The sequence below is a fragment of the Pungitius pungitius genome, chromosome 17, assembly GCF_949316345.1.
Source record: "Pungitius pungitius chromosome 17, fPunPun2.1, whole genome shotgun sequence".
Taxonomy (NCBI): Eukaryota; Metazoa; Chordata; class Actinopteri; order Perciformes; family Gasterosteidae; genus Pungitius; species Pungitius pungitius.
The window spans coordinates 3,818,962-3,841,842 of NC_084916.1; the positions used below are offsets into that span (position 1 = coordinate 3,818,962).

A 22,881-nucleotide genomic window follows, 5' to 3' on the forward strand; every position below is an offset into this window, starting at 1 on the left:
CCAGCATGCATGATAAAGATGTAAACAAATTCAAATCAAACAATTCAAATCCATAAACCAGCATGCATAATAAAGAAAACAAATTCAAATCAAACAATTCAAATCCATAAACCAGCATGCATAATAAAGAAAATGCAAACAAAAAAAAGAAAAAAAACCAACATATAATATGTCCAACAGTTCACCCAATAGAGAGCCACATTTGTACTGTTCTTCCGAAAGGTTTTTAACCGGTATCAAGAACAGTCTCAGTGAGGGGGGGGGAGAGAGCGCGCCGGGGAGGATTGGCCCATTAATTGGTCGCGGCACCAGGATAGCACCACAACAGCATGTCCAAGGCTGCAGCCCGGTCCAGCTATGCTGTGAAACACAGCATTAGAACAAGACCGTAATTAATGTACAGCAAACAGGCAGACACAGCGACTTACCAAATTACAGGTCACGCTGCCCACAGACCCCGGCGGCAGCACCCACCTCGCACACACTCACAGACGGCGGCCCACACTATAACAATTAAGACCATTTAGATTTTTATAATGACGCCCAAATGTGTTGAAAAAAAGGGAGGCGTGCATCGTACCGAGACACCGAACACCAGCAGTCCAGGCATTCATCCACCCACGTGGGGACATCCATGACCCAGACAGGGTCACTATATGGAAGGATGCACATTAGTGCCGCATACACGGCGACACAGGAGACTAAAAAGGCACAAAAGATGGAAAAATTTCCCTTACCACACCACAGCAGAATGTTGACCTAGGGCAGCGGCCAAAACATAAAGCGCGCCTCCCGGACAGTCTCCACAGACACCCAGCAGGAGAAGACCACAGGACGAGTCCACACACACCAGAGGCTTAAGTAATATCCCTGCCTCTCCCAATCAATCACAATTAGCCCCAGGTGTGCTGGTCCACCCCTGTGTGCAGGAAAGAGGGAGGGGAAAACCCTCATCCGGTCACATACATAAAACCAACAAGTTTACATGAATACATTCAGATGAACATTATATAACTTAAAACCCGATTTAAACATATAAGAGAAAACTGTGGTTAGAATCTTACTGTTAATAAAAACAATGCATCTTGCATCGACCAATAGGAGAGCTCTGTTTATGTTTCGTCATCAGTTACTGAGCGAAATGCAGCGATCAGGTTTGAACCCAGCAGCGGAGGTGTAATGACGTCATCAATGCGTGTTTGAAATCCTTCATTTATAACAATACGCTGTATCTACTGTAGTCGGGTTCATGGAGTATTATTATTAATAAAAACACTGCTTTAGGCTTGAAATATTAAATTAATAATACATTTAGCAGATCATTTCAAAACATGAAAATAAACAGCAACAGGGATGGAATAGATTTTCATTCAATTTGAATTATTTTGCCACATTTTATATTTCTTTCATCTGGTCTGAAATACAATAGACAAAACAGTCTGTTTCATGTATTTCTGTCACCTCACAGTGAAGAATAGAAACCATGACAATGTTTATTAAATGGTTTTCACGGCTTGCATTTTATTTTTTAAGTGAAAAAAAGACATTCATTCACTTTTCTGCTAAATGTGTTGTTTTAAGGTGTGACTGCATCACAGATCAAGCTGTATCCATCCGCTGCACAGTCTCCTCTACAACCTCCAGCTGTACAGGGACTACTTTCTCCGTCAGAACCGCTGTTGTACCTGCACCATATTTGTATTTTGTTTTCCTAGGATAGAAGAATGGATGGTTAGAGAGATTCAATAACTAAAAAGTATTATGTGTATAATGACATACAGAATGATATCTACCACTCTGAGAGGGAAACCTTATTTGTACACATGGTTCAACATAATCTCTTTTTAAAGGAGCAGTGTGTAGGATTAGAGGTATTAATGAAAATAAATTCAGTGTAATATTCATAGCATATTTTCATTAAAGTATCATCACCTAAAGCTAAGAATCGTGTGTTTTATTAAGCTTGGAATGAGCCCTTCACATCTACAGGAGCGGCTCCTCTTCATGGAGTTTCATGCACAGCCATGTTTCTACAGACTGAATACTGGCTCTATGGAGCCGTCCTTGTTTTTACATCATTGACTCACTTGGAAAGGAAGGGGAAACAATCTGCAGCCTCATCACCAGAGACTTAATCCTACTCACAGCTCCTTTAAGAATCGATCCATACAGCAGATGTCAGTCACACTCCTACCTTTTGTCTTTGTACTCTGACACCTGGTACGGCCTGATGTAGTCCGCTCCTTCTCTGGTGATGACACAGATGTCGATGTTGTTGCCTGAGGCGAGGTCATTCATGATTCCTGCGTGGATGGCGGTACGCACCAGCTCCTTGGCCTTGTCCAGCTGGGAGAGATGCAAGAATTCAGGTAAATGACAGAGAGAAACTCCCCAAATACCGAAACAGTTTTTCTATTTCGTCATTCAATAGTGACAGGAATCATTTTTTAAAAACATTTTCCATATTGTTTGCATGTAGCTGATTATTTGGCCTACAATCCCACCTTATGCCAATTATTAAGTTAAAGATGCCCAAAAGTAAGTGAAATAACGTTGTGATGGTGTGTAAATAATCCTGACTATCAATCCTTGTCACAGTGTGTAACAGGTGTCCAAAAGGCGTACCTCCAGGTCGGGTTTGTACCCGTCCTCTAGAATCCCCAAAGCAGCCAGATCCCCAGACCCTGCAGGATGAAACAGACATGAGGTCTGAGAAGGAATCCAATGAATAAATACAGCAGATTCAAATGTTATTCCAAATGGTGAATGTTCTGGAGCCACGATGCTTAGAGAATATCCTTCTATCTCGTAGGTACCCATTGCAAGGTAAGGCATCGTGTTCACGCTGCCGTACGGCCCCACCGTGTACAGGTGGTTCCCAGTGCAATCTACTCCTCCCAGTATGAGACTGGCCCCAATTTGGCCGTGATACCTGAGGAGCACACAGATCAGAACGGGGTTTTTAACGGGTACTTCAACTCATTCACACACGTGTGGACACGAGCTTGTGTTACTTTACAAACCTGTACAACATCTCCTGGAGGATGTTGACGGCCATGACGACACGAGGGTTCCTCCCGCTGTTCAGGGAGAAGATGGTGAGGTTGGAGGAGAGGAGCTCAGTGGTCTTCTCTGTATCTGCTGCTGTACCTGCTCCACAACAACTAGGACAGAGAAAGTAGTGTTTTGTGAATGAAGAGTTGAGGGAAAATATGAAAAAGGCTACAGGGAATTGGAAAGAGAGAGAAGAGTCATAGAAATCCATTATACCCCAAAAGTCACAGCGACTTATTCCATCTCCTGCAGTAGCCTTAATAACCCAGAATGCACTGCGAGCACAAAAACCTTAGTGCTTATCTGAGGGCTCTGTAAGGCATTGTGGAATATGTAGGAAATCACAAGTAAAGGAGACACATTATGGAACCACGACCATAAGAAGGAACATACGTTTCAGCCTGATGACAGTGAGAGTATTTTAAAGGTGGATCTCTGGTTGTCTTTCAGTGTGCGTGTACAAGACTTACTATATATTTGGAGCAATGTAATGGATCTTGGTGCACATCTTGTCAGCCACTACTTCACTGGATGTGGCTCTTGTGTCTGCTCCCAGAACCACTCCATCCTGCACCCACACAGACCCAGTGGGAAGTGTGTTACTCTAATTGTTACACAATGATTCACTTTGGTTCACACTAGAACGAGGCCTTTATACCTCAGTGGGCCCCTGGAGCTAAACAGGCCCCAGCAGTGCTGTGAGACACTGGGCAGATCCCCTCAGTGTGTTTATGTATTTAGCATCATAGTTGTTGTTCAGTTATGTAGTGATGAAAGGGAAATGAAATAGCGTGGTACACTTTGATGAACAGTGTTAAAGAATAAAACTCAGGCTTTATGGACTAAACGTTCCACTTCTTTCCCTTTTCATACACATGCAGATTTACACAGGTTTGTGTACTCGCCTTGAACACCACTCCCGCGATGGTGGTGCCTGTTTTCACAGGTTTAGGTACCTGTCCATCAAACAGAGCCTCAAACTCAGCATTCCTACAGGGAGGGAGATACTTATTAATGGATGTAATATCTATAATAACCAAGTTGTTTCATTGATCAACGTGACAAACAAACAGGGGAAAGTTACTTTCACTTTGGATCTCGAATGGATCTGAAAGCTTCATTGGTTTTCTACATCTAGACCGACACCAAGTGGTGCCTAGAAGAGCCGAACAGAAGCTCCTACCTGGCTGCGTGGTCGAAGTTAAACCCCGCTGCAGGAGCTTGGAGGACATTGGATAGCGCCATATGGATCCTGGACTGCGGCTCTTCTGCGCGTCTCGATGCGCCTGAGGTCGCTGTTTGGAGCGTCGCCTCCTTCTTCTCTTTCGCTTTTGCTGTGAAAATGGAGAAACGCAGCGTGGACTCACGGGTCAAAGGAGTCAGCACAGGGGTGAGTACATCGGGACCGGCTCCTTAGTGTCATCGGAGAACCTGCTGAAGGATCAAATGATCGATCAGTGATTCTGCGCATAAACAGGTGAGACTAGAAGTTACCTGAAAGGAAGCCAAACACTACGAGGACCGGAGCTGTCGCGTGTTTTAATGTCCCACGTGTTTGCACGTTAGTCCTGAATGAGTCACATCTTTACAACATCTTTTAGAACTGAACACACAAAGAAGCGACAAGCTACACGTTTATTTTCAGTTTTAAAAAAATCCTTCCAGAAACTCTAAATCCCATGATGCATAGCGGTGCTCAGAGTCGCTGAAATGGACACGGAAGCCAGGAGTCACGTCTGTGTTATGTCTCCTGCTGTGTTTGGCTTGATGTAACTACTTATTCATTACTTGCATGTGAGAACATATCCCCCCCCTCTCCCCCAGACCACCATCCTGGCTGCCACGTTTGATGGAGGGGTTGTGATTGGTTCAGATTCCAGGGCTTCCATTGGAGGGTAAGGGTGCTGGGAAGATACATGAAGATGCCTCCATTGTTAAAGCCATTAGTAAGAAACAGAAATGTCCCTGTGACTGTGGTGGATCCAAGCCACTTCATCACATACATTCCTCTCTCTCTTTAGGGAATACGTGTCATCTAAGACCATCAACAAGGTGGTCCAGGTTCATGACCAGATCTTCTGCTGCATGGCCGGCTCACTAGCAGATGCTCAGGCTGTCACCAAGGCTGCAAAGTTCCACCTGTCACTCCATAGGTGCCACACACTCGTATGAATACAATAGCACATGTTAACTAAACTTGTGTTAAGAAAGGAAGCTAAATCCCATTTTCAAATCACTCATTAATAGAATAATTTGTTAATCACGCTGGTTATTGATTCATTTTAATCCTCCAAGAGGAGAAGAACAACAACTAACAAACTAACCCCAAACACTTGTTACAATGACAGCTATATAAAATCATTAGAGAGCCCAAAACAATAGTTGTTTTTGCACAGTGTGCAGATGGAGAGCCCTCCACTGGTGATAGCAGCAGCATCGGTGCTGCAGGAACTGTGCTACAACAACAAAGAGGAGCTGCAGGCGGGCTTCATCACAGCAGGCTGGGACAGGAAGAAGGGACCTCAGGTGGGGGCTGGTCGGGATCACAGTCACACAGGAAGCAGAGACCACAGCAGTCCAAAGTAACTCCACCTACTGCTGATATCCTGCGTCCCTCTCCAGGTGTACGTGGTGTCTCTTGGTGGGATGTTGATCGGTCAGCCGGTGACCATCGGAGGCTCAGGCAGCACCTACATCTACGGCTACGTCGACGCCAAATACAAAGCCCACATGAGCAGAGAGGAATGCCTGCAGTTTGCCACTAATTGTACGGTCCTGTTGATTCACTTGTGCACGCTGACCTAAATTCGCTGCTACTTGTTTGGTGTTCAATGGGGGGAACTTGGGTTGTGATTCTATGATTCCAGTATGATGCAGACAATGAGAATAGGTGTTCAGTAAATATCATAATATTATAAATATTATAATATGAGAGTTTGACATGATGTCCCACAGCTCAGCTTGGACAAAGGCCTCTGGTTGCACTCAGATTGAGTGGTGTGATGTACATCTATGTTGTAGTTGGTGACCATGCAGCCTTTAGGAGGTGTATAAACGCTGCATGCTGCTCACCTTCAGTTGTTAAACCTGTATTTGTCCCGCTTGTTGTCCCCCCCCCCCCCCCCGCTCTGCCCCCCCCTTTGCTCTCTCTCTGGGTCACAGCTTTAGCTCTTGCTATGGGCAGAGACAACGTCAGCGGAGGCGTGGCTCACCTTGTGGTCATCACGGAAACTGGGGTGGAGCACGTGGTTGTCCCCGGCAACCAGCTGCCCAAGTTTCACAACGAGTGACAGCGTCCAACAAACAAGGAATTCTTGACTTTTGTTTTTCAGCTTTATTTCAGTAACTGTTTGAAATTCCTGATCCACAATCTCATCAATAATGTCCTGTATAGGACTGGAATGTAACACATTCTGCACACACACACACACACACACACACACACACACACACACACACACACACACACACACACACACACACCTTAAGAACAAGACCATGAAAATGATTCTTGCTAATTGCAAATTATAGATATGGCAACAGTGGTGATAAGTTTCATAGTTCTTACAAAGTCAATAACCTTAAAAACGACTCCATCAGCCTTCACATTTTGTGTAGTAGATGTTTGGAAATATTTGAAGTATAAATGAAGATTTTACATTCTACACTTTCTATTGGTTGAGTGCATTAAAATATCTTGATCATTATTATGTGCCGTGTTCTCTGTTGTAGTTTCATGTATCATTTTAAGGTCTTAAAATGTACTCTGATGCATAGCTTATGTCTTCACTGTTTCATGGCTGTGGATTCACTTTGGTCCACACAATCTAACAGTGAGGACGTCACACAGTCTGAAACACACTTAAAGATGAGGTCGTCACTCAAAGGTGTCACAGGGCAGGAGGGCCCAGAATGAACAAGACACTGTCAAGACCAACGTAGGCAGGAAGGAGGACCCAAACGCAGAGTTCTGCACAGAGAAATACTTTAATAAATTCAAATCCAAACGCAGACGAAGACCAGGAACTTAGAGACGTAGGGACACTATTCAGGGACAACAAAATAAAACAGGAAACAAACCCAAACCGTGACAGACACAGTCCAACATGTGCCAAGACAATCAAAGTTGCTTATTGTTCACAGCTGTTTTCCTCAGCTGTAGATTTATAGCTTATAAATCAAGTATTTGATGAAAAGAAAATGTATTGGACATTATTATATTGCGAAAAACCACTTCATGGTTGTAGCTACACAAATGTTGCTGTTCCTCCTTTTACTGACTGTACTGATAGTGAGTGACTCCCCACACTGGGGTCCTTTGGAGTTGCTGCAGCTAACAGCTAACTGTCTCCAGTGTCTTCAGGCCGTCTGCTAGTGTGTCCCCTTAAACTTGACCCAACCGACCCTTATCACCACCTCACCAAGGAAGGGGGCTTCACATCTGTTAAGCAGGAGGGGAACGGACCCCTTAACTCAGCTGACCTGCTCTCCTCTTGCACAGATGGTCCCCTGGAGGCTAGAACTGTAGCACTATCAAATGATAGCACTTAAATTGTACTTATAATGGCACTTTTCTATAATATGTTTTGTAACTGCTTATTTGATGAAAAATGTACTTTCTTTTTCTTGTTCTTCTGAGTTTGTATCTCTATGTGGAAATGCACTTATTGTACGTCGCTTTGGATAAAAGCGTCAGCTAAATGACATGTAAACATGTAATGTAATGTAATGTAGAAGTGAGGCAGATTCCTGTCTCATTTGTGGTCTGATGAACCATAAAGTCCTCTCATTGAATTCTCTCCCTACACTCAGCTACACTCGCTGTGAAATGAATACGTTTGTTAAAGGTCAACGATCTATTCTTTCTAGTGTTATTATACTGCAAAAAAAATGGGCTCCACATGTGTTGTTGTGAGCAGTTATTTAAACTTTATTTATTTAAACAAGACTTTTACAAAGGCGTTGTAAACTGATTTATCACATCTACCCATGTAATATATATTTTAGACCCACTGTACGTGTTTGCAGCTCATTGCAGGAGGGACAAGTTCACTTTCACTTTGATTGAGGACAACATGGAGTCCGTCTGACGTGTGGCCAAACGCGTGAGAACAGATCCACAGATTCAAAGAGGCTTTCCGAGGAAAACGTCGTAAACCCGGAGCTGCTCGAGTGGACGTTTGGCTCCACATCGGTCGGTCGGTACCAGAAGCGGATCAACATGTTGCAGGAGACGGGGACGGAGTGGTTGTCTCAGGAGGTGAAGACCGGAGTAAGTAGAGTCCTACACGTCGGAGACAGCGCCGAGAACCGCTGGATAGGAATCCTGAAGGACCTTTTCCTCTGTTTGTAGACCACCATCATCGCCATAGAGTTTGACGGAGGGGTCGTGCTGGGCTCTGATTCCAGAGTGTCTGCAGGGTGAGCTCGTGCGTGCGCGTGCGCGCCTACTTGCGTCTGCATGATACTACCACTCTCTCTGAGGAAACATAGTGTTATATGTGTTAGATAGTGTTTGCATGAATGCTTACTGACACTAAATCCTCCACCTTCTCATCTTTACTAACATGCAGTGTCTCTAGTTTAGACAAACAAGGACTCGGGGGGGACTGGGGGGGGGGAGTGGACCAGGAAGTCAGACCGACCCACTCAATGCATCACACGTAACATTATTTCGGATGATTAGAGAGAATAATATATGTGTTTTTTTAAATAATAATACATATTTTCATTCACATAAAATAATAGTGGCTATTGTAACACTCCAAGTATCGTTTGCTAGACAAATACACTTAACTGTGTTCTAATATCAGAAGGTTCTACATAGAACTACAGGACTACTTAAGGAATAAATGTGAGCAGAGAGAGACACACAATGAACACACTGGAATCAGAGGGTAGAGTTGAACATCAGTGCTATCAGTAGCGTTGCATGCTGGGTGTTGATCATTACTGAGACAATGACACACAGCTGAGCCTCCAACCAGCAATACAAGAAGTATCAAACCCCAGCTCTCCCTGTTCCTCCCTGCAGGGATTCGGTGGTGAACAGGGTGATGAACAAGCTGTCTCCCCTCCATGACAAGATCTACTGTGCTCTGTCCGGCTCTGCAGCCGACGCTCAGACCATCGCCGAGGTCGTCAACTACCAGCTCGATGTCCACAGGTGAAGACACGTCCAAAACGAGACCTGGTCGACCTTTAATCAAATATCCCATGATGCAGTTTAACTCGGTCAGGAGCTGCTCAGATAATTGTTTCCTAAATTAGTGCAAATTTTGCAAAGCTTTCTCAAAGAAAAAACCACACAGTAAAAATCTAGTTTCAAAGTTTGTACAGTGATTCAAGTGATTAGTTGTATTATATTTCCCTTTAAGAATAGTCATTTAAACCACAATGCACACAGCGTTTATCTTGGGCTGTTTTCATTGGACGTCCTGTGTCCTCCCTCCGTCAGCATTGAGATCGATGAGGACCCACAGGTTCGCTCAGCAGCCACTCTGGTGAGGAACATCTCGTACAAGTACAAAGAGGAGCTGTCGGCCCATCTCATCGTGGCCGGCTGGGACAGAAGAGACGGGGGACAGGTCAGTAAAAACATGGCTCCTTTCTGAAAGGAAGACAAACAAAGATTACTGGGGGGGTGTTAATAATGTCAAAATGAATGTCTGCAACTTTCACTAAAGTGACGTTAAGGTTGCATATCAAAGATAAAATCCCACCCAGCCAACAGATCTGATGTTACAGGAGACCCTACATCTGACTTGCTCCTCTCTGTTCCTGTGCCCTTTGACCTCTCCAGGTGTTTGCAACCCTGAGTGGTCTCCTGACGAGGCAGCCCTTTGCCGTGGGGGGCTCTGGAAGCTCATATGTTTATGGCTTTGTTGATGCTGAGTTTCACAGAGGCATGAGCAAGGAGGAGTGCCAGCAGTTTGTTGTCAACAGTACGTTGGTTTTCTCCACAGAAAGCTTTGCTTTTCTCAGACAGTTGATTGGATGGTGAAAGAGACACCAGACATTTGCTGCCTACTGATTGCTTGTTTTATTTATGGGAGGTAACCTCTCCTCTCCTTCCTCACACCTTCTCTTCTCCTCCTCTCCTCTCACAGCTCTGTCTTTGGCGATGAACCGCGATGGCTCCAGTGGAGGCGTGGCCTATATTGTGTCCATTGATGAACACGGCACGGAGGAGAAAGTGGTTCTAGGAAATGACTTACCCACCTTCTTTGACCAGTGACACTTCCTGTTTCAGCTAATGCATCTTGTCAAACATCACATCTAAATACTTTTACTAAAAAGTTTGATTTAAATAGAATCATTGCATGGCTGTGTGATACACAATGCTATTTCATATGAGGTCATTACAAATCCAAAAGTAATTTGTGGTTAATTATGAAGAGAATTATAACAAACGGTGACTTATTTGGTTAATTAACAGTAATGTTTTAATTAGTGGTCGACAGAAGAACAAGAAAGTGCAATTTTCATCAAATAAGCAGTTTCAAAACGTTATAAGTACAATTTACGTGCTTTAATTTGTTAGTGCTACAGTTATTGTTTTAGTCAAGGTAGAGTCTAAAGAGGTGTGTCTTGAGTTTTCGGTGGAAGATGTAAAGGTTCTTTGCAGTCCTGATGTCATCAGAGAGCTCATTCCACCATCTGGGAGCAATGAAGCAAAGAGTCACGATCTCGCCGAGTGCTTTTCTCTCAGTGAGGGAGGAACAAGCAGCATGATGTGTAATGTAATGATACATCTTTGTTGTTATCTTTATTTTTGTATCTGATTAAAAAAAACAATGGCTTAAAACATCACATTAAACACATTATTTAAGGCCTTTACAAACCAAATGTCTAGCAAACACAGGAAAGATAGCAACAATTGCCTGCAAATATTATACAGTGTATTTAGGGGTTTTCTTTTGAAGGATAAGAGGAGAGCATGCATCATGGTAAGTGCTTCATTGGACAACTTTGAAATGAGTAATTCCATTTTCAACTGATTCAATTGTGATGGTCAAAGCTCACTGTGAAAACAGATTCTCTGCCATAAACCTACAATTCTTGGTAAATAAAAGTAAAGAATGAGCCTCTCACTTAGCAGCAGTGGTTGTCTCTGTGGTATTTAGTGTCACAAGCATCTAAACAGTCAAAGTCAAGTTTGTTACATTGATTCACATGTAAGAAGCCTGGGCAGTTGATAGTAGGTCATCCTGCTTAAACGCCAGTCTAGAAGCTTTCTGATTATAAATCATTATGCAAGTGTGCCTGCATATGCTTTTCTTTTATGTGCAATTTAAAAAATAAATAAAAGCCTGTGTAGAAAGATTTTATGATCTATTTATTTATGAATGTGTTTGGGGTTTAATGCTGGTGTAAAGTTCTCATTGAAGAAAACTGAACTGACAGTAACTGAAACAGGATGTTGGCACCGTGTTCATCCAAGTTGTTAGTAATAATAAAAGATAGTTCACGTGTGAAACTCAGTTTAGGAGTCCAAAATAGTTCAATAGGGAGCCGTTGGGATTTCGGGGAAACCACGTTCACAAAGCACACAATGAAAGTGAAAGTGAAAGTGGACTAAACATCGGGGGCAGACTGCAGACGACTCCAGCTGCATGATGACAGGTGAAATGGCAAAAGTAACCCGCAAAGGAGTCGCTTTGGTGTCCGCAGTGTGCGTCGACCTGTCCTTGTTTTACGCAGCGGGACTGGTGGCGACTCGCAGCGTGTTTGGGCACTTTGCGCGTCTCTGGGTCCACGCGGCTCTCCGGTGCTCGGCACTGAGCGCCGTGACTCTGCTCACCCTCGGGGATCTCAACCCGTTGCTGATTCGTGTTATCGCGTCAAACAGCCTGCTGCCCGCGGTGTTTGAGACCGGAACCAAAGCGCTCTACCACGAGGACACCGAATGTGGCCCGGCGGCGGGTGCGCGCTGCTGGCTCGTTTGCGCCGCAGCGTCGCTGCTCGCTGCGCTGTTTTGGGAAATCACCGTGCCGGACGCGGAAGATGCTGCCGCCGGTGACGAGAAGAAACAGAAGGCCAGAGTGCTGTTTGGGAGAGTCCTGGGCTTGTACAAACCCGAATATCTGCTGCTTTTTGGGGGGCTGGTGATGCTGACGCTGGCAGTTTTGTGTAAGTATAGACTAGGTCACATGATGTGAGGGTGATGACGTCATACCAGTAGAGGATTTAGATTAGGATTTACTAAGGTAGTGGAGTCAAGAGCTCAGGTTCAAGTAAAGCTGGAATGATGATGATGATGATCTTGACTTGACTTGGTTCTGCATGTCCATCTATTCAGGTGAGATGTTCATCCCGTTCTACACTGGCAGAGTCATTGACATTCTTGGCACTCAGTATCTGCCCAATGAATTTGTATCTGCGCTTCTATTCATGGGACTTTACTCTCTGGGAAGGTATAAGACTCTTCGTCCCCCTCTTCACTCTCATCCAGGGGCATGCGCCTGTAGCTCACACCGTAATATGTGACTGTCTCTGTCTTTTTATGATCCGTTTAGCTCTTTTAGTGCAGGCTGCAGAGGAGGTTTCTTAATGTGTGCCATCAGTTCCTTCACGTGCAGAATTAAAGTCCAGCTGTTTGGGGCTTTGACCAAACAGGAGATTGGCTTCTTTGAGACAACAAAGACAGGTAAGGCTCTCATATAACACACATATACTACAGTTTACTGTATGAGTACTCAATGGACCAATGGAACATGTCATAGCAATAAATCATTTGGATAAAAGGCATTTCAGAACATACATAGAAGGATTGTCACAGAATGAGACAGAATGTAAACTCTGTGTTTGTGTGTAGGGGAAATCACATCACGGTTGTCTAAAGACACCACCCTGATGGGAAGAGCGGTCTGTCTCAATGTCAATGTGCTGCTGAGGACGTTCATCAAGACGCTGGGCATGATCTCCCTGATGATGAATCTTTCGTGGAAGCTCACGTTCCTCGTATTGATGGAGGTGCCCATCACCAGCCTCATTCAGAACATCTATGACACACACTACCAGGTGAAAGGCAGGTTCATGACAAACACTGAATTAACTCTGAGATCTAAAGGATCATTTGATTACATCCCCAACACGCTAATTTAAGACATTTCAAGGTGTCCAAAAACCCTTCTTTCAAAATAATTTAGCAGAAAGCTTCTTATGTCTTTCAAAAGACGAATGATGAGATGAATCAAAATTGTGTTGATTGCTCATCTTTTGTGACAATATATTGTTATAACATAAAAAAATGTTTTTTTTCCTTGACCTTTAGTTCGTTTTGAAAACATCTCATTATGATCTTCTAGGACGTTTTAATGTATCAGTTAGCTTCCGTTTTTTTAAAGTTTCTAATATAAGTTAGCTGCCCTTCCCTTAATCCTAAGAAGACTTTTGTGTCCCCCCCTCAGCGGCTGTCCCTGGCAGTGCACGACTCGATGGCTCTGGCCAATGAAGTTGCTAACGAGGTCGTGTCCAGTATTCATGTAGTACGTAGCTTCAACACAGAGAGACACGAAGCCCGTCGCTATGACGACCGCTTGATGGACACACACATCCTGAAGACCCGCCAGAACGCTGTCAGCGCTGTTTACCTTCTCGCACGCAGGGTGAGAAGTTTGTAGTTCTTTTGGACAACAGGTACTACTGAGTATGTACTTGTGTATCACCTCCTTAAACAGTGTGTGTGTGTGTGTGTGTGTGTGTGTGTGTGTGTGTGTATGTGTGTGTGTGTGTGTGTGTGTGTGTGTGTGTGTACAGTTGACAGGCTTAGGCATGCAGGTGGTCATGATGTACTACGGCAGGCTGTTCATCCGGAGCGGACAGATGACCACTGGAAACCTGGTTTCCTTCATCCTCTACCAGTCAGATCTTGGAGACAACATCAGGGTAAATAACTGCTTGGTTTGGTTGTGTTTTATTGAGGGTTTTTGTTGTTGGTGTGTAATAAATATCCTGGGTGTGATAATGAATTGGCTCTTAGCTTTAAAGACTCTAAACATGATTGCATGCATAAATATTCATATTCAACATACTGCGGCCTTGACTAAAGAACAAAGTCATGTTATAAGCTCAGCTTGATGTTCTTTTTAGACACTGACCTACATCTTTGGCGACATGCTGAACTCGGTGGGGGCTGCTGGGAAAGTGTTTGAGTACCTGGACCGTAAAGCTCAGGTCAGCATGGAGGGGAAACTCAAACCGGATCAGCTGACCGGGAACGTCATCTTCCGCAATGTCAGCTTCGCCTATCCTACTTACCCCGACAAAACAGTACTGCAGGTGAGCTCTGGCCGGCAGAGACAGAGGGCGACTTCTTTGGCCTGAATTTATACAAGTGACCAGCTAAAGTAAATGTACACAAGGGATCCCTCAGTATTTACCTATAAATGTATGGATGATAAACTACAAAAACCAAACTCTATTTTCTGTATCATTGATATCTCCTCTTTTAGGACTTTTCATTGGAGCTGAAGTCAGGTCAGATGACAGCGCTGGTGGGAACATCTGGACAAGGAAAAAGCACATGTGTGAGTCTGCTGCAGCGCTTCTATGAGCAGCAGGATGGAGAAATCCTATTGGACAACGAACCACTGAGATCCTATGACCACCGATTCCTCCACAAGAAGGTGATTCAGCAACATGTCTCTGATCACACAAACCACTCTCCTGTTTAGGACAATGTCTCTTATCTGTGTTTTATTTCTTATTATAGATTAAAAGGCTATTGAGAAAAAATAACAGATTTAAATAACTCTTACTGGCATATTTAGACCAGAATGCAGTCCAACAATAACCCGTGTTGCATGTTAAGCAATGGCCTGAGGAGTAGACTAAATAAAAGATATGATGAGATGAGATTATTCTTCATTAGTACCACAGCAGGTACATTTGTAGTTCTACTGCAGCAAAGTGGATAGTGCAACAACAAGAACCCTCAGTAAGAAGGGAAAACCATACATGCATAGGTACCTGGAGGCCACAGGGGTCCTGGGAACTGTAGGCTGATGACAGTGTGATTGACAGGTTGCTTTGGTGAGCCAGCAGCCTGTCCTCTTCTCTGGCTCCATCAGAGACAACATCGCCTACGGGCTCGCTGAATGCTCATTGGATGAGATCCAGGAAGCAGCACGCAAAGCCAACGCACATGACTTCATCATGAAGCTGGAGGAGGGCTACGATGCAGGTAACCTCTCTTTTTACTGTAAAGCACAGAACACATCATTTGTAGAGCTTGAGTAATGATAGAACTGTTTGACTTTCTATTTAATAATATTTAAGCTGCTAAACTCAACATCCATAGAAAAGTTATTGCATCCACACAATTGGCACCGAAGAGCAAGCTGTGAGCATGAAAGCATGCGTTTATACTCTCTACTCTGTGAGTTGCACTATTCTCTTTAAGGGAAACAGACAAAATGCAAAAGGTAACGAGTGTCCATCATGGAGAATGCAAGTGTAACCTGTAAAAAGCTGTAAACTAACCTCCACAATGACCAGGAGGAATTGTCAGTGAAGTCATCCCTCACATTGGAGGAACCTCTTTATTGCCTGTGTACAGGCTTTGTAAAGGAACAAGTCAAGTATCACATTACAGACAAACGCAGCATCATCACAAGCGTCCTGCATCGGCTTCACTACGTCACGTGTGAACTGAGACAACAGGGTCCAACCCGGGCGACCAACCTTAACCCCTTATGATGTCATGTTGTCCATTCCTCAGAGGTAGGTGAGGGTGGGGGCCAACTATCTAAGAGCCAGAGGCAGCAGATCGCCATCGCTCGAGCTGTGGTCAGGCAGCCACAGGTCCTCATTCTGGATGAAATAACCAGCTCTCTGGACATGACCAGTGAAAACAAGGTACGTCTTCACGTCCCTCAGGGCTTGTATTTTAGACAAGTTCTGTACCATCAATCACTTCTCAGTACTTCTTATGTACAGTAGAGGCAAAGGTACACGACAAGTAGCTTCATTTCCATTCATTTTATCTGTGTGGTGATTCCTCTCTCAGCTCTCAACCATCTACATAACAGCATTGATAATGCAGGAAATTTGCTCATATGAGGCAGTTACTCACCAAGATGTGTATCCTGTCATTGAAAAGACAAGTTAATCATGACAAACTGTTATTAATGAGCAATTATGAAGTCTGATCCATCGGATGAATTCCTGCTCTTAAACACATGTTCTCTGCACTCACTGAGTCATATTCATCCTCAGTCTGATGTTGGCTCCTGGAATTTAGACTTCCTGAAACTCTCCCAAATGAGTACGACAGTAATGTAGTAATATTTCTGAAGGCAATGGCCTTTCAAAATAACGTAACGCCTTGTATTATTCTCTTACTCTTTTATTGTTTATTGAGGGGAGGAAACTCAGGCAAAAACTTTGCTTTCAGGTTCTGGGCAGTTCTGTGACTTTGGTTTAGAAAGTCATCAACTGGGAGGTTTTATGGAGAAATCTGTTATTATAATATCTCTTCAAAATTTAAACGATGTTCCCTGAGTCATTTCTCAATCTTTGACTTTTAATATCTTTAGAATGAAGAAATTTGAACTTGTTTTTTCCCATCTCTGTTCTGCCAATTAATTAAAGGCACATTATTTAATTAGATAATACCATGTGTGCTTATTAAAAACATTTACAGAAAACATGGGGTGTCCCCCCTGAAATCCTATGTCCAAAGTCCCTTGTGACCCCCTTGGCCCTGCTCTCCTCTAACAACACAGAGGAATGTGTGTGTGTCATTGACCCTGCACAGGTTCACCAGGCTTTGGCCAGTTGTCCTAACCAGACCCTGCTGGTGATCGCCCACAAGCTGAGGACCATCCAGAGGGCCCATCACATCGTTGTGATGGATGACGGCAGAGTTCAGGAGCGAGGGACTCACCAGGAACTGATGGAGTTGAAGGGGAGCTACTACCGACTGAGGGAGGAGCTCTTTGAGGAGGAAAATCCAGCCCAGTGACGCAGCGCTGTCCCCCTGGACCCATCTGTGGGACGGTTGTTCTGTGGGACCACGTTGGACCAGCAGCCGCAAAGAATATATCAGGATAAATTTAAGTGATAAAGGGCTCACAGAACAGATGAAGACAAAGGCCACACACATGCTGTACATATACAAACATACCTTTAATAATAGATTGTGTAAATATTGTTTTGTGAATATTAAAAATGAAAGAAAGCGGACCAATGATTTTCAGTTAAAAGATGTGTAACCTCCTCAACTCTAGTACTAGACTTCTGTTTTTATTTATTTTGTTGAAATGACATTGGATGTTGTAAATGAGTCAAACAAGATTAATAAATGATTTCAGATATGGACCTGGACTGTAAAGTTCAGTTTTTATTCATTAACCAGAACGGCCTTATTCATGCTTTAGTTTGAAGTCTTTACTTCTGTAACCCTTTTTATTCCGATCCTCCAAAAGCAGCCCGGCTGCTCCTTTATATCACGGATTACATCATCATTTGATGATCCTCCACGAGCCAGAAGATCAATCAAAGCTGCTCGTTTTTTACTTTGAGGTCACTTTGAGCCACGACACCCCAGACAGATGAGACACCTCTAAACATAGGATTTACCACTTAGTGGAGTTCTATTTCACAAATATTACAAATATTCTTTCCTACTTTTTTGTTCATGGTAATTAAATATGTGTAAGTACCTTTGTGCAGAATTCTCTGCATGTAAAGTGCTAAATAAATAAAGCTAATTAATTCAACAGAGGACAAAGTGAAAGCACAATATATTAAGTTGGGGTTTAGCAGAGTTTGCAGGTTTTATTCAGGCCCAACTGACTCGGCATGAGTCACACTGAGTCACACCGTGCAAAGAAAAGGAGGAAAACGCGTAATACAGGACAATTATTAGGTGGTGATTGTGAATTTGTTCTACTGGTTAGTAGTTTGAGGTCTTTGAGCTTTTGTAACCACATATTAGTGTTTGTGTGGTCTCTTGTATTTCGGGTTTTACTGCAGGTGTGTTTTTGGAAAGTTGCCTGATGACATTTCATAGAATCCACCAAACACGGAAGTGACATCAGGCTTTGTGCCAAAACACCAACCGCTCTATTGACAAAGATCAGGCTCAGCATCGGCAACGTTAACCGCCATCTTGTTACGACGTTTCCACAAAATGGGGACTGAAGACACATGTCCACACACGTGCTGCTGTTGCTTCTCCTGGACGTCACCATCCTGAGTGTGAGGGATTCCTGAATGAACGATGACATGTACACCCAGAACACAGTTTACTCTTACATTTATATTTAAAACATTTATATGTACTTTGATCATCACAAGAATCTTGTTCTGCTGTAAATGTAAGATATGGATAAATTCATATTCTTATTCTTATAAAGGCAACGCTTTGGCTCACAGACTCGTAAACATCTACAACCCTGAGTGCTGCCTGCAGGTTCCAATAACAGGAGGCAATAGGGCAAAAGGCTTGACATCTTAGTGAGATCTTCAGATGAAGGTGAATATAAAATAAAGAAATTATCTAGAAAAGATGATTGTGCATCCTGAAACCTTTTGTGCACCTACATAGTGTGTAAATGTGTATCTTTGGATGTGCGTATGCGCTCAGCAGCTTTTGTTGTGCACCAGCGAGTGCTGAGCTCTTGTTACTTTCACTTTCTGTGCTTGTTGTGCATTCATTGAGCACCTTATTCATCCAAGACACAACCGAGCCAAGCTCTGGTGACTGAGTCACTGGATAGATTGGCTTCACTGTCACATGATGCCGGCTTCTCTTCTCCTTTAGGAGCCAAAAAGAATAAGAGCAACTGATGCAGCATGAGGCACAACAGAAAGTGATGCAGCTTCTTTTCCACACTCGTCTCATTCAGTGTGACGGAAGCATCTCAATAGAAAAAGGTCAAACAGGATCAATTATTGATCCTTAATATGAAAATGAGTCCTTTAAGTCGTGATACTGTTGATACCCCCCCCCCCCCCCCGTCTTTTTTTTATGAACCCACTAACTTCCCCAATGAGGATTGTAACATTAATGCAGCACAGTGTTACTACGTTGCTGTGTGCTTTCCTCAGTTGATGATAAGGGGAAAGCATTCAATCAAACACACCTTTTAAGGACATTTTGCAAAACTTTGCTCATTGTCCCAAAACTCACACACAAGTAAACATGACACAACACTGGGAAATATACCATTCACATCTGTGTCAAATTGAAACTACTATAAAAACCCCAACTCTACAATCCAAACCTAACATTCCTTTGTCAAAATGTAACTCTGATGACAAAATGACACATACATGCATCATATGCGTACACTTTCAGATCAGGGGGAACACACTAGTGTACTAGTGTTTTTTCTGAATACTTAAGCGCTAATCGTGATTCTTGTAGCACATTTTCTAAAACTATTAATATGTTTAGCAAAACCACTCATTGAGTTTGCAAAACTGAAAGCACAAACACTGCTTTTCACTCAGTTTGCAATTTTGTAACACACACTTTGCAAAACTGTAGGCACAATTCACTCTTTTTGCAGAACTTTAAACACAACTGACTGCTGACACTCTATTACCAAATTTCCAACACACTCCTAGCAAAATTAGACATATGTAGGGCTATCATTAACACTATTTTGCTTTGTTTTAGATAATTAGTTCACTTTGCAATCAGCCTAAGCACTATAAATAAGCCACAGGTGAGCTGTCTGTGTGGAGTACAATGGAAGGAGCAGTAAGAGTGAGAAGTGTGCGATCAGAGGAGCCCGAGGAGGTGAAGAAGTTGGAGAAAGAGGACGTGGAGTTGAAGAAGTGAGAAGGTTAGAGGAAGTTAAAGGAAGAGACAAGGAGGAGCAAAAAGAGCACAAGGAGGGGAAGCAATCAGAAAAAACTGTAAATGTGTTTCTCCCAACGTTGACAAATTTGTATTATTTAAATGTATATAGGTTATAATGATCGATAATAACAAACCATAAATGTATAGTGATTCTATAACTCATACAGTTCTTTTGAATGTATTACTTCATTGATTCGTTGTATGTCTTAATTTATTCATTTTAAGATGCTAATGTATTTTTAACTCAATCGTTACTCCAAAAAAAAGTTCCCTGTCGATTTTATTCTGAAAAAGACAACTGATGTCGTCCTTTTCCGGAACCCTTTTCATAAATAACTTTCCCTCTTTTGGAGGTCAGTCAAATTACACAGACCTTCATCACAAAGGGTTTTATTAATAAATATGTCTCATCCCTGCAGACCTAAAAGTCAAAAAACAAAAACATCAAAACCATTAAAGTCCTTTAAAATATGTATATGGACAGATTTTCCAATTATACTATTTTAAATCCACTGATAATCATTTAAAGTTTATTTTCCAACATTATATCACACCAGCAGGCTTGATGATCATTTTAAACAGGAAACTACCAGCAAAATGTTGAGAAAGAAATGTAGAAATATTTCATTTCAGATGCAGACTAATTAGAATATGAATTTAAACACTAATTTAGAATTTCTAAATTTTTGTGTGGTAGAAATATGTTTCCTCAAAACTGTATAAATTTGATTGTGCAATACTCCAGGCTGTTGAAGCATTCCTACATACACATAATGAGATCAATACACAAACCTCAAACAAAAATATCAAAATATACATACATTTCTTTTTCAATATTTACAAAAAGAGGATTTTGTGGTGTAACCGCTGGGTTCGTGGGGGATCGAAATAACAGCCGGACACGTATTCATCGTTTGACGATCAGTTTATTCTCACAGGTTTATCCTACCTCCTCACTCGCTCCCCTCTCACTCCTAAATAGCTTGGGGAGTCATTGTGTCAATTGTCCTCAGCTGGAGGTTCATTACCTCCAGCTGACACCATTCTCCGAGCCACTCCCCCTCTCTCTCCCTCTGCAGCCGAGCCGAAACCACGCCCGCCACCACATGTGGGTTTTATATTTATTTTTCTGTCCTGTACTCTTTACAAAATATGTCATTTTAGTTTTATTTCTTAAATATAAAGGACATAATGAAGCATTAACATCTTCCACAAAAATACTCCAAAACTCCTCTAAGTTTCTGGCACCTTTCAAGGGTCAGTGACAAGATGCACTAATAATATATATATATATATATATATATATATACACACTATAAAACATAGGCCCTTCCTCACTGATGCCTTAGAACCAAAAACAGGCGGCTCGGTTGGTTCTGTTGGACACTTCCCAGCAGTGGACTTCAGTCTTCTTCACTTGTCCTTCTGTAAGTGGAAGGAGTAGAAGTCATTATTGATTGAGACGTGCAAAAGCAGGAGCCTCTTCAGGGTTATAATAACGTACGAGTGGACCAGCGGTCTGGGTGAAAGCATCCAGAACCATACATTTGGGATTAGTTAATAGTTTAAAGAGGATCATCACCTTTTCTTGTTGACCAGCCTCATCTGAGCCTGTGCAGTGAAACGATGAAGAGTCACACAAATGGATTTAAAATATCTTATTAATCAATCTAATTAAATGAAAATGGTGAGACAGTATCAATCTGTCTTGTAGTTTCAAATCAATCAATCAATTCTTAGTTTGTACACATGGCTTTGTGTCTGGGTTCGTTGTTACCTGAGCTGGTGACGGTCCAAGAGACAAACTTGATGAGACCGTAGAGCACCAGCGCCACACCCACCATCGCCATGGAGTCCTCGATGGAGGGGGAGCTGAACCCTGACAGGACAAGAGAGGAGTTCAAGCCTTAAATACTTCCTACACATGAACGTCCATCTTAGTGGACCAGCTGGATTCAAGTCTTTTATTTGAAGACTTCCATATTCCACAGAGGCCATCGCATATATAGTAAATGTGCAGGATGTCTTTACTGGGCAAACAGCAAACAATGACCATGAGCTGTCACAGGTTCGGGCTGGTGCAGGTCGAAGAAGGCAGGACTCAAACGCAGGATTCAACGTTTACAGAAGGTGCTCTTTATTCACCAAACAAAACCTAGACGTGCTCCAACGACGAGTGACGTAAGACAATGACGCGACAAAGGACAACTGGCACACAGGGCTTAAATACACAAGGGAGGTGCAGGTGATTGGACACACGTGGAAGCAATCAGGCAATCACAGGACAGGAAGTGAAGTTACCCAGAGACACAAGAAAGCTACAAAATAAGACAAGCAGACCCAAACCGTGACATGAGCCCGTTCAGGGAGAACCAGCCCCTCTACGACACCAAAAAATAATGAATCAGGTCACTAGCATTATGTGTCCTCATGTGACCTTATTGGTTTCATTCATGGAAATAATATCACATGATTATTATTATTATCATTATTATTATTATAAGAATGTTATATTCAATTAGTGTGATGTGTACATTAGAAATAGACAAAGCACACAGCGAGATCTGAGTGTGCCGTCTGGAGGAAGTAGAGTCTGTGACAACACAGGTCAGATGAGGACAAGACAGACAATGAACTATCTTAAATGGACCTGTATTCACAGCGTTAGTGTTCACAAACATTTTTGTTTTAATTACTCAGTTTAACACAGGTGGTGACCATCACCTCCAGAGAGACCAGACGAGTGTTATTATATTATTTTAACAAACAACTTGTCCTTTTAAGTCAGTACAATTCCTTTCTATGCAACACGTTCACCATATAGGTTATTTTCCTTTATATGGAACAATGTATTGTAGGTTTAGAGGCAGCTGGAGACACCTTATTACTGCTCATGATTAATTATTTATTCACAGAAAGTATCGTCTTCGACTCCAGAGGAATGTGGCCAAGCGAGGAGGGCAAGAAGCTTCAGAGGCGAGGCAGAGATCCAAGTTGTGGTTGCCATA

The 22,881-nt window shown here is 42.7% G+C and overlaps 4 protein-coding genes and 1 long non-coding RNA gene across 5 annotated transcripts; 3 read left to right on the forward strand and 2 right to left on the reverse strand.

The window, feature by feature from the left end:
- Positions 1–1,472: 1,472 nt before the first annotated feature.
- psmb13a (proteasome 20S subunit beta 13a) lies at positions 1,473–4,364 on the reverse strand. The gene is made up of 8 exons (XM_037473314.2): positions 4,238–4,364; positions 3,960–4,044; positions 3,525–3,622; positions 3,024–3,164; positions 2,817–2,932; positions 2,626–2,684; positions 2,195–2,346; positions 1,473–1,711 (listed from the first exon to the last, which is right to left on the reverse strand). Exons 1-8 carry the CDS (start codon positions 4,297–4,299, stop codon positions 1,600–1,602), a joined length of 825 nt encoding a protein of 274 aa, XP_037329211.2. The 5' UTR covers positions 4,300–4,364; the 3' UTR covers positions 1,473–1,599.
- On the forward strand, positions 4,311–6,761 carry psmb12 (proteasome 20S subunit beta 12). Its single transcript, XM_062558444.1, has 6 exons — positions 4,311–4,444; positions 4,879–4,949; positions 5,076–5,207; positions 5,451–5,580; positions 5,677–5,821; positions 6,217–6,761. Exons 1-6 carry the CDS (start codon positions 4,397–4,399, stop codon positions 6,342–6,344), a joined length of 654 nt encoding a protein of 217 aa, XP_062414428.1. The 5' UTR covers positions 4,311–4,396; the 3' UTR covers positions 6,345–6,761.
- A 1,312-nt stretch (positions 6,762–8,073) lies between these two features.
- Positions 8,074–11,147, forward strand: psmb9a (proteasome 20S subunit beta 9a). The gene is made up of 6 exons (XM_037473316.2): positions 8,074–8,326; positions 8,408–8,475; positions 9,089–9,220; positions 9,512–9,641; positions 9,857–9,998; positions 10,164–11,147. The coding sequence occupies exons 1-6, from the start codon at positions 8,276–8,278 to the stop codon at positions 10,289–10,291; spliced, it is 651 nt and encodes a 216-aa protein (XP_037329213.2). The 5' UTR covers positions 8,074–8,275; the 3' UTR covers positions 10,292–11,147.
- A 490-nt stretch (positions 11,148–11,637) lies between these two features.
- On the forward strand, positions 11,638–17,403 carry tap2a (transporter associated with antigen processing, subunit type a). Its single transcript, XM_037473306.2, has 11 exons — positions 11,638–12,186; positions 12,356–12,470; positions 12,573–12,703; positions 12,872–13,077; positions 13,467–13,664; positions 13,816–13,944; positions 14,149–14,337; positions 14,511–14,684; positions 15,082–15,241; positions 15,779–15,915; positions 16,817–17,403. The coding sequence occupies exons 1-11, from the start codon at positions 11,670–11,672 to the stop codon at positions 17,021–17,023; spliced, it is 2,163 nt and encodes a 720-aa protein (XP_037329203.2). The 5' UTR covers positions 11,638–11,669; the 3' UTR covers positions 17,024–17,403.
- Positions 17,404–21,187: 3,784 nt separating this feature from the next.
- Positions 21,188–21,786, reverse strand: LOC134107177 (uncharacterized). Its single transcript, XR_009942664.1, has 3 exons — positions 21,651–21,786; positions 21,456–21,484; positions 21,188–21,298 (listed from the first exon to the last, which is right to left on the reverse strand). It is a non-coding gene; the product is annotated as an uncharacterized LOC134107177 (long non-coding RNA).
- Between the last annotated feature and the right edge of the window lie 1,095 nt (positions 21,787–22,881).

What these genes read in the sequence shown, in the direction of transcription:
- psmb13a (XM_037473314.2), bottom strand. Translation starts at nt 4,299, where the DNA reads ATGGCGCTATCCAATGTCCTCCAAGCTCCTGCAGCGGGGTTTAACTTC. An exon ending in TCGCGGGAGTGGTGTTCAAG is followed by an intron (nt 3,623 to 3,959) that starts GCGAGTACACAA and finishes GTGTGGGTGCAG; the next exon opens with GATGGAGTGGTTCTGGGAGC. An exon ending in GGTACAAACCCGACCTGGAG is followed by an intron (nt 2,347 to 2,625) that starts GTACGCCTTTTG and finishes CATCTCTCCCAG; the next exon opens with CTGGACAAGGCCAAGGAGCT.
- psmb12 (XM_062558444.1), top strand. Translation starts at nt 4,397, where the DNA reads ATGGAGAAACGCAGCGTGGACTCACGGGTCAAAGGAGTCAGCACAGGG. An exon ending in TCAAAGGAGTCAGCACAGGG is followed by an intron (nt 4,445 to 4,878) that starts GTGAGTACATCG and finishes CCTCTCCCCCAG; the next exon opens with ACCACCATCCTGGCTGCCAC. An exon ending in TTCCACCTGTCACTCCATAG is followed by an intron (nt 5,208 to 5,450) that starts GTGCCACACACT and finishes GTTTTTGCACAG; the next exon opens with TGTGCAGATGGAGAGCCCTC.
- psmb9a (XM_037473316.2), top strand. Translation starts at nt 8,276, where the DNA reads ATGTTGCAGGAGACGGGGACGGAGTGGTTGTCTCAGGAGGTGAAGACC. An exon ending in CTCAGGAGGTGAAGACCGGA is followed by an intron (nt 8,327 to 8,407) that starts GTAAGTAGAGTC and finishes CTCTGTTTGTAG; the next exon opens with ACCACCATCATCGCCATAGA. An exon ending in CCAGCAGTTTGTTGTCAACA is followed by an intron (nt 9,999 to 10,163) that starts GTACGTTGGTTT and finishes CTCCTCTCACAG; the next exon opens with CTCTGTCTTTGGCGATGAAC.
- tap2a (XM_037473306.2), top strand. Translation starts at nt 11,670, where the DNA reads ATGATGACAGGTGAAATGGCAAAAGTAACCCGCAAAGGAGTCGCTTTG. An exon ending in CCGACAAAACAGTACTGCAG is followed by an intron (nt 14,338 to 14,510) that starts GTGAGCTCTGGC and finishes CTCCTCTTTTAG; the next exon opens with GACTTTTCATTGGAGCTGAA. An exon ending in ACATGACCAGTGAAAACAAG is followed by an intron (nt 15,916 to 16,816) that starts GTACGTCTTCAC and finishes GACCCTGCACAG; the next exon opens with GTTCACCAGGCTTTGGCCAG.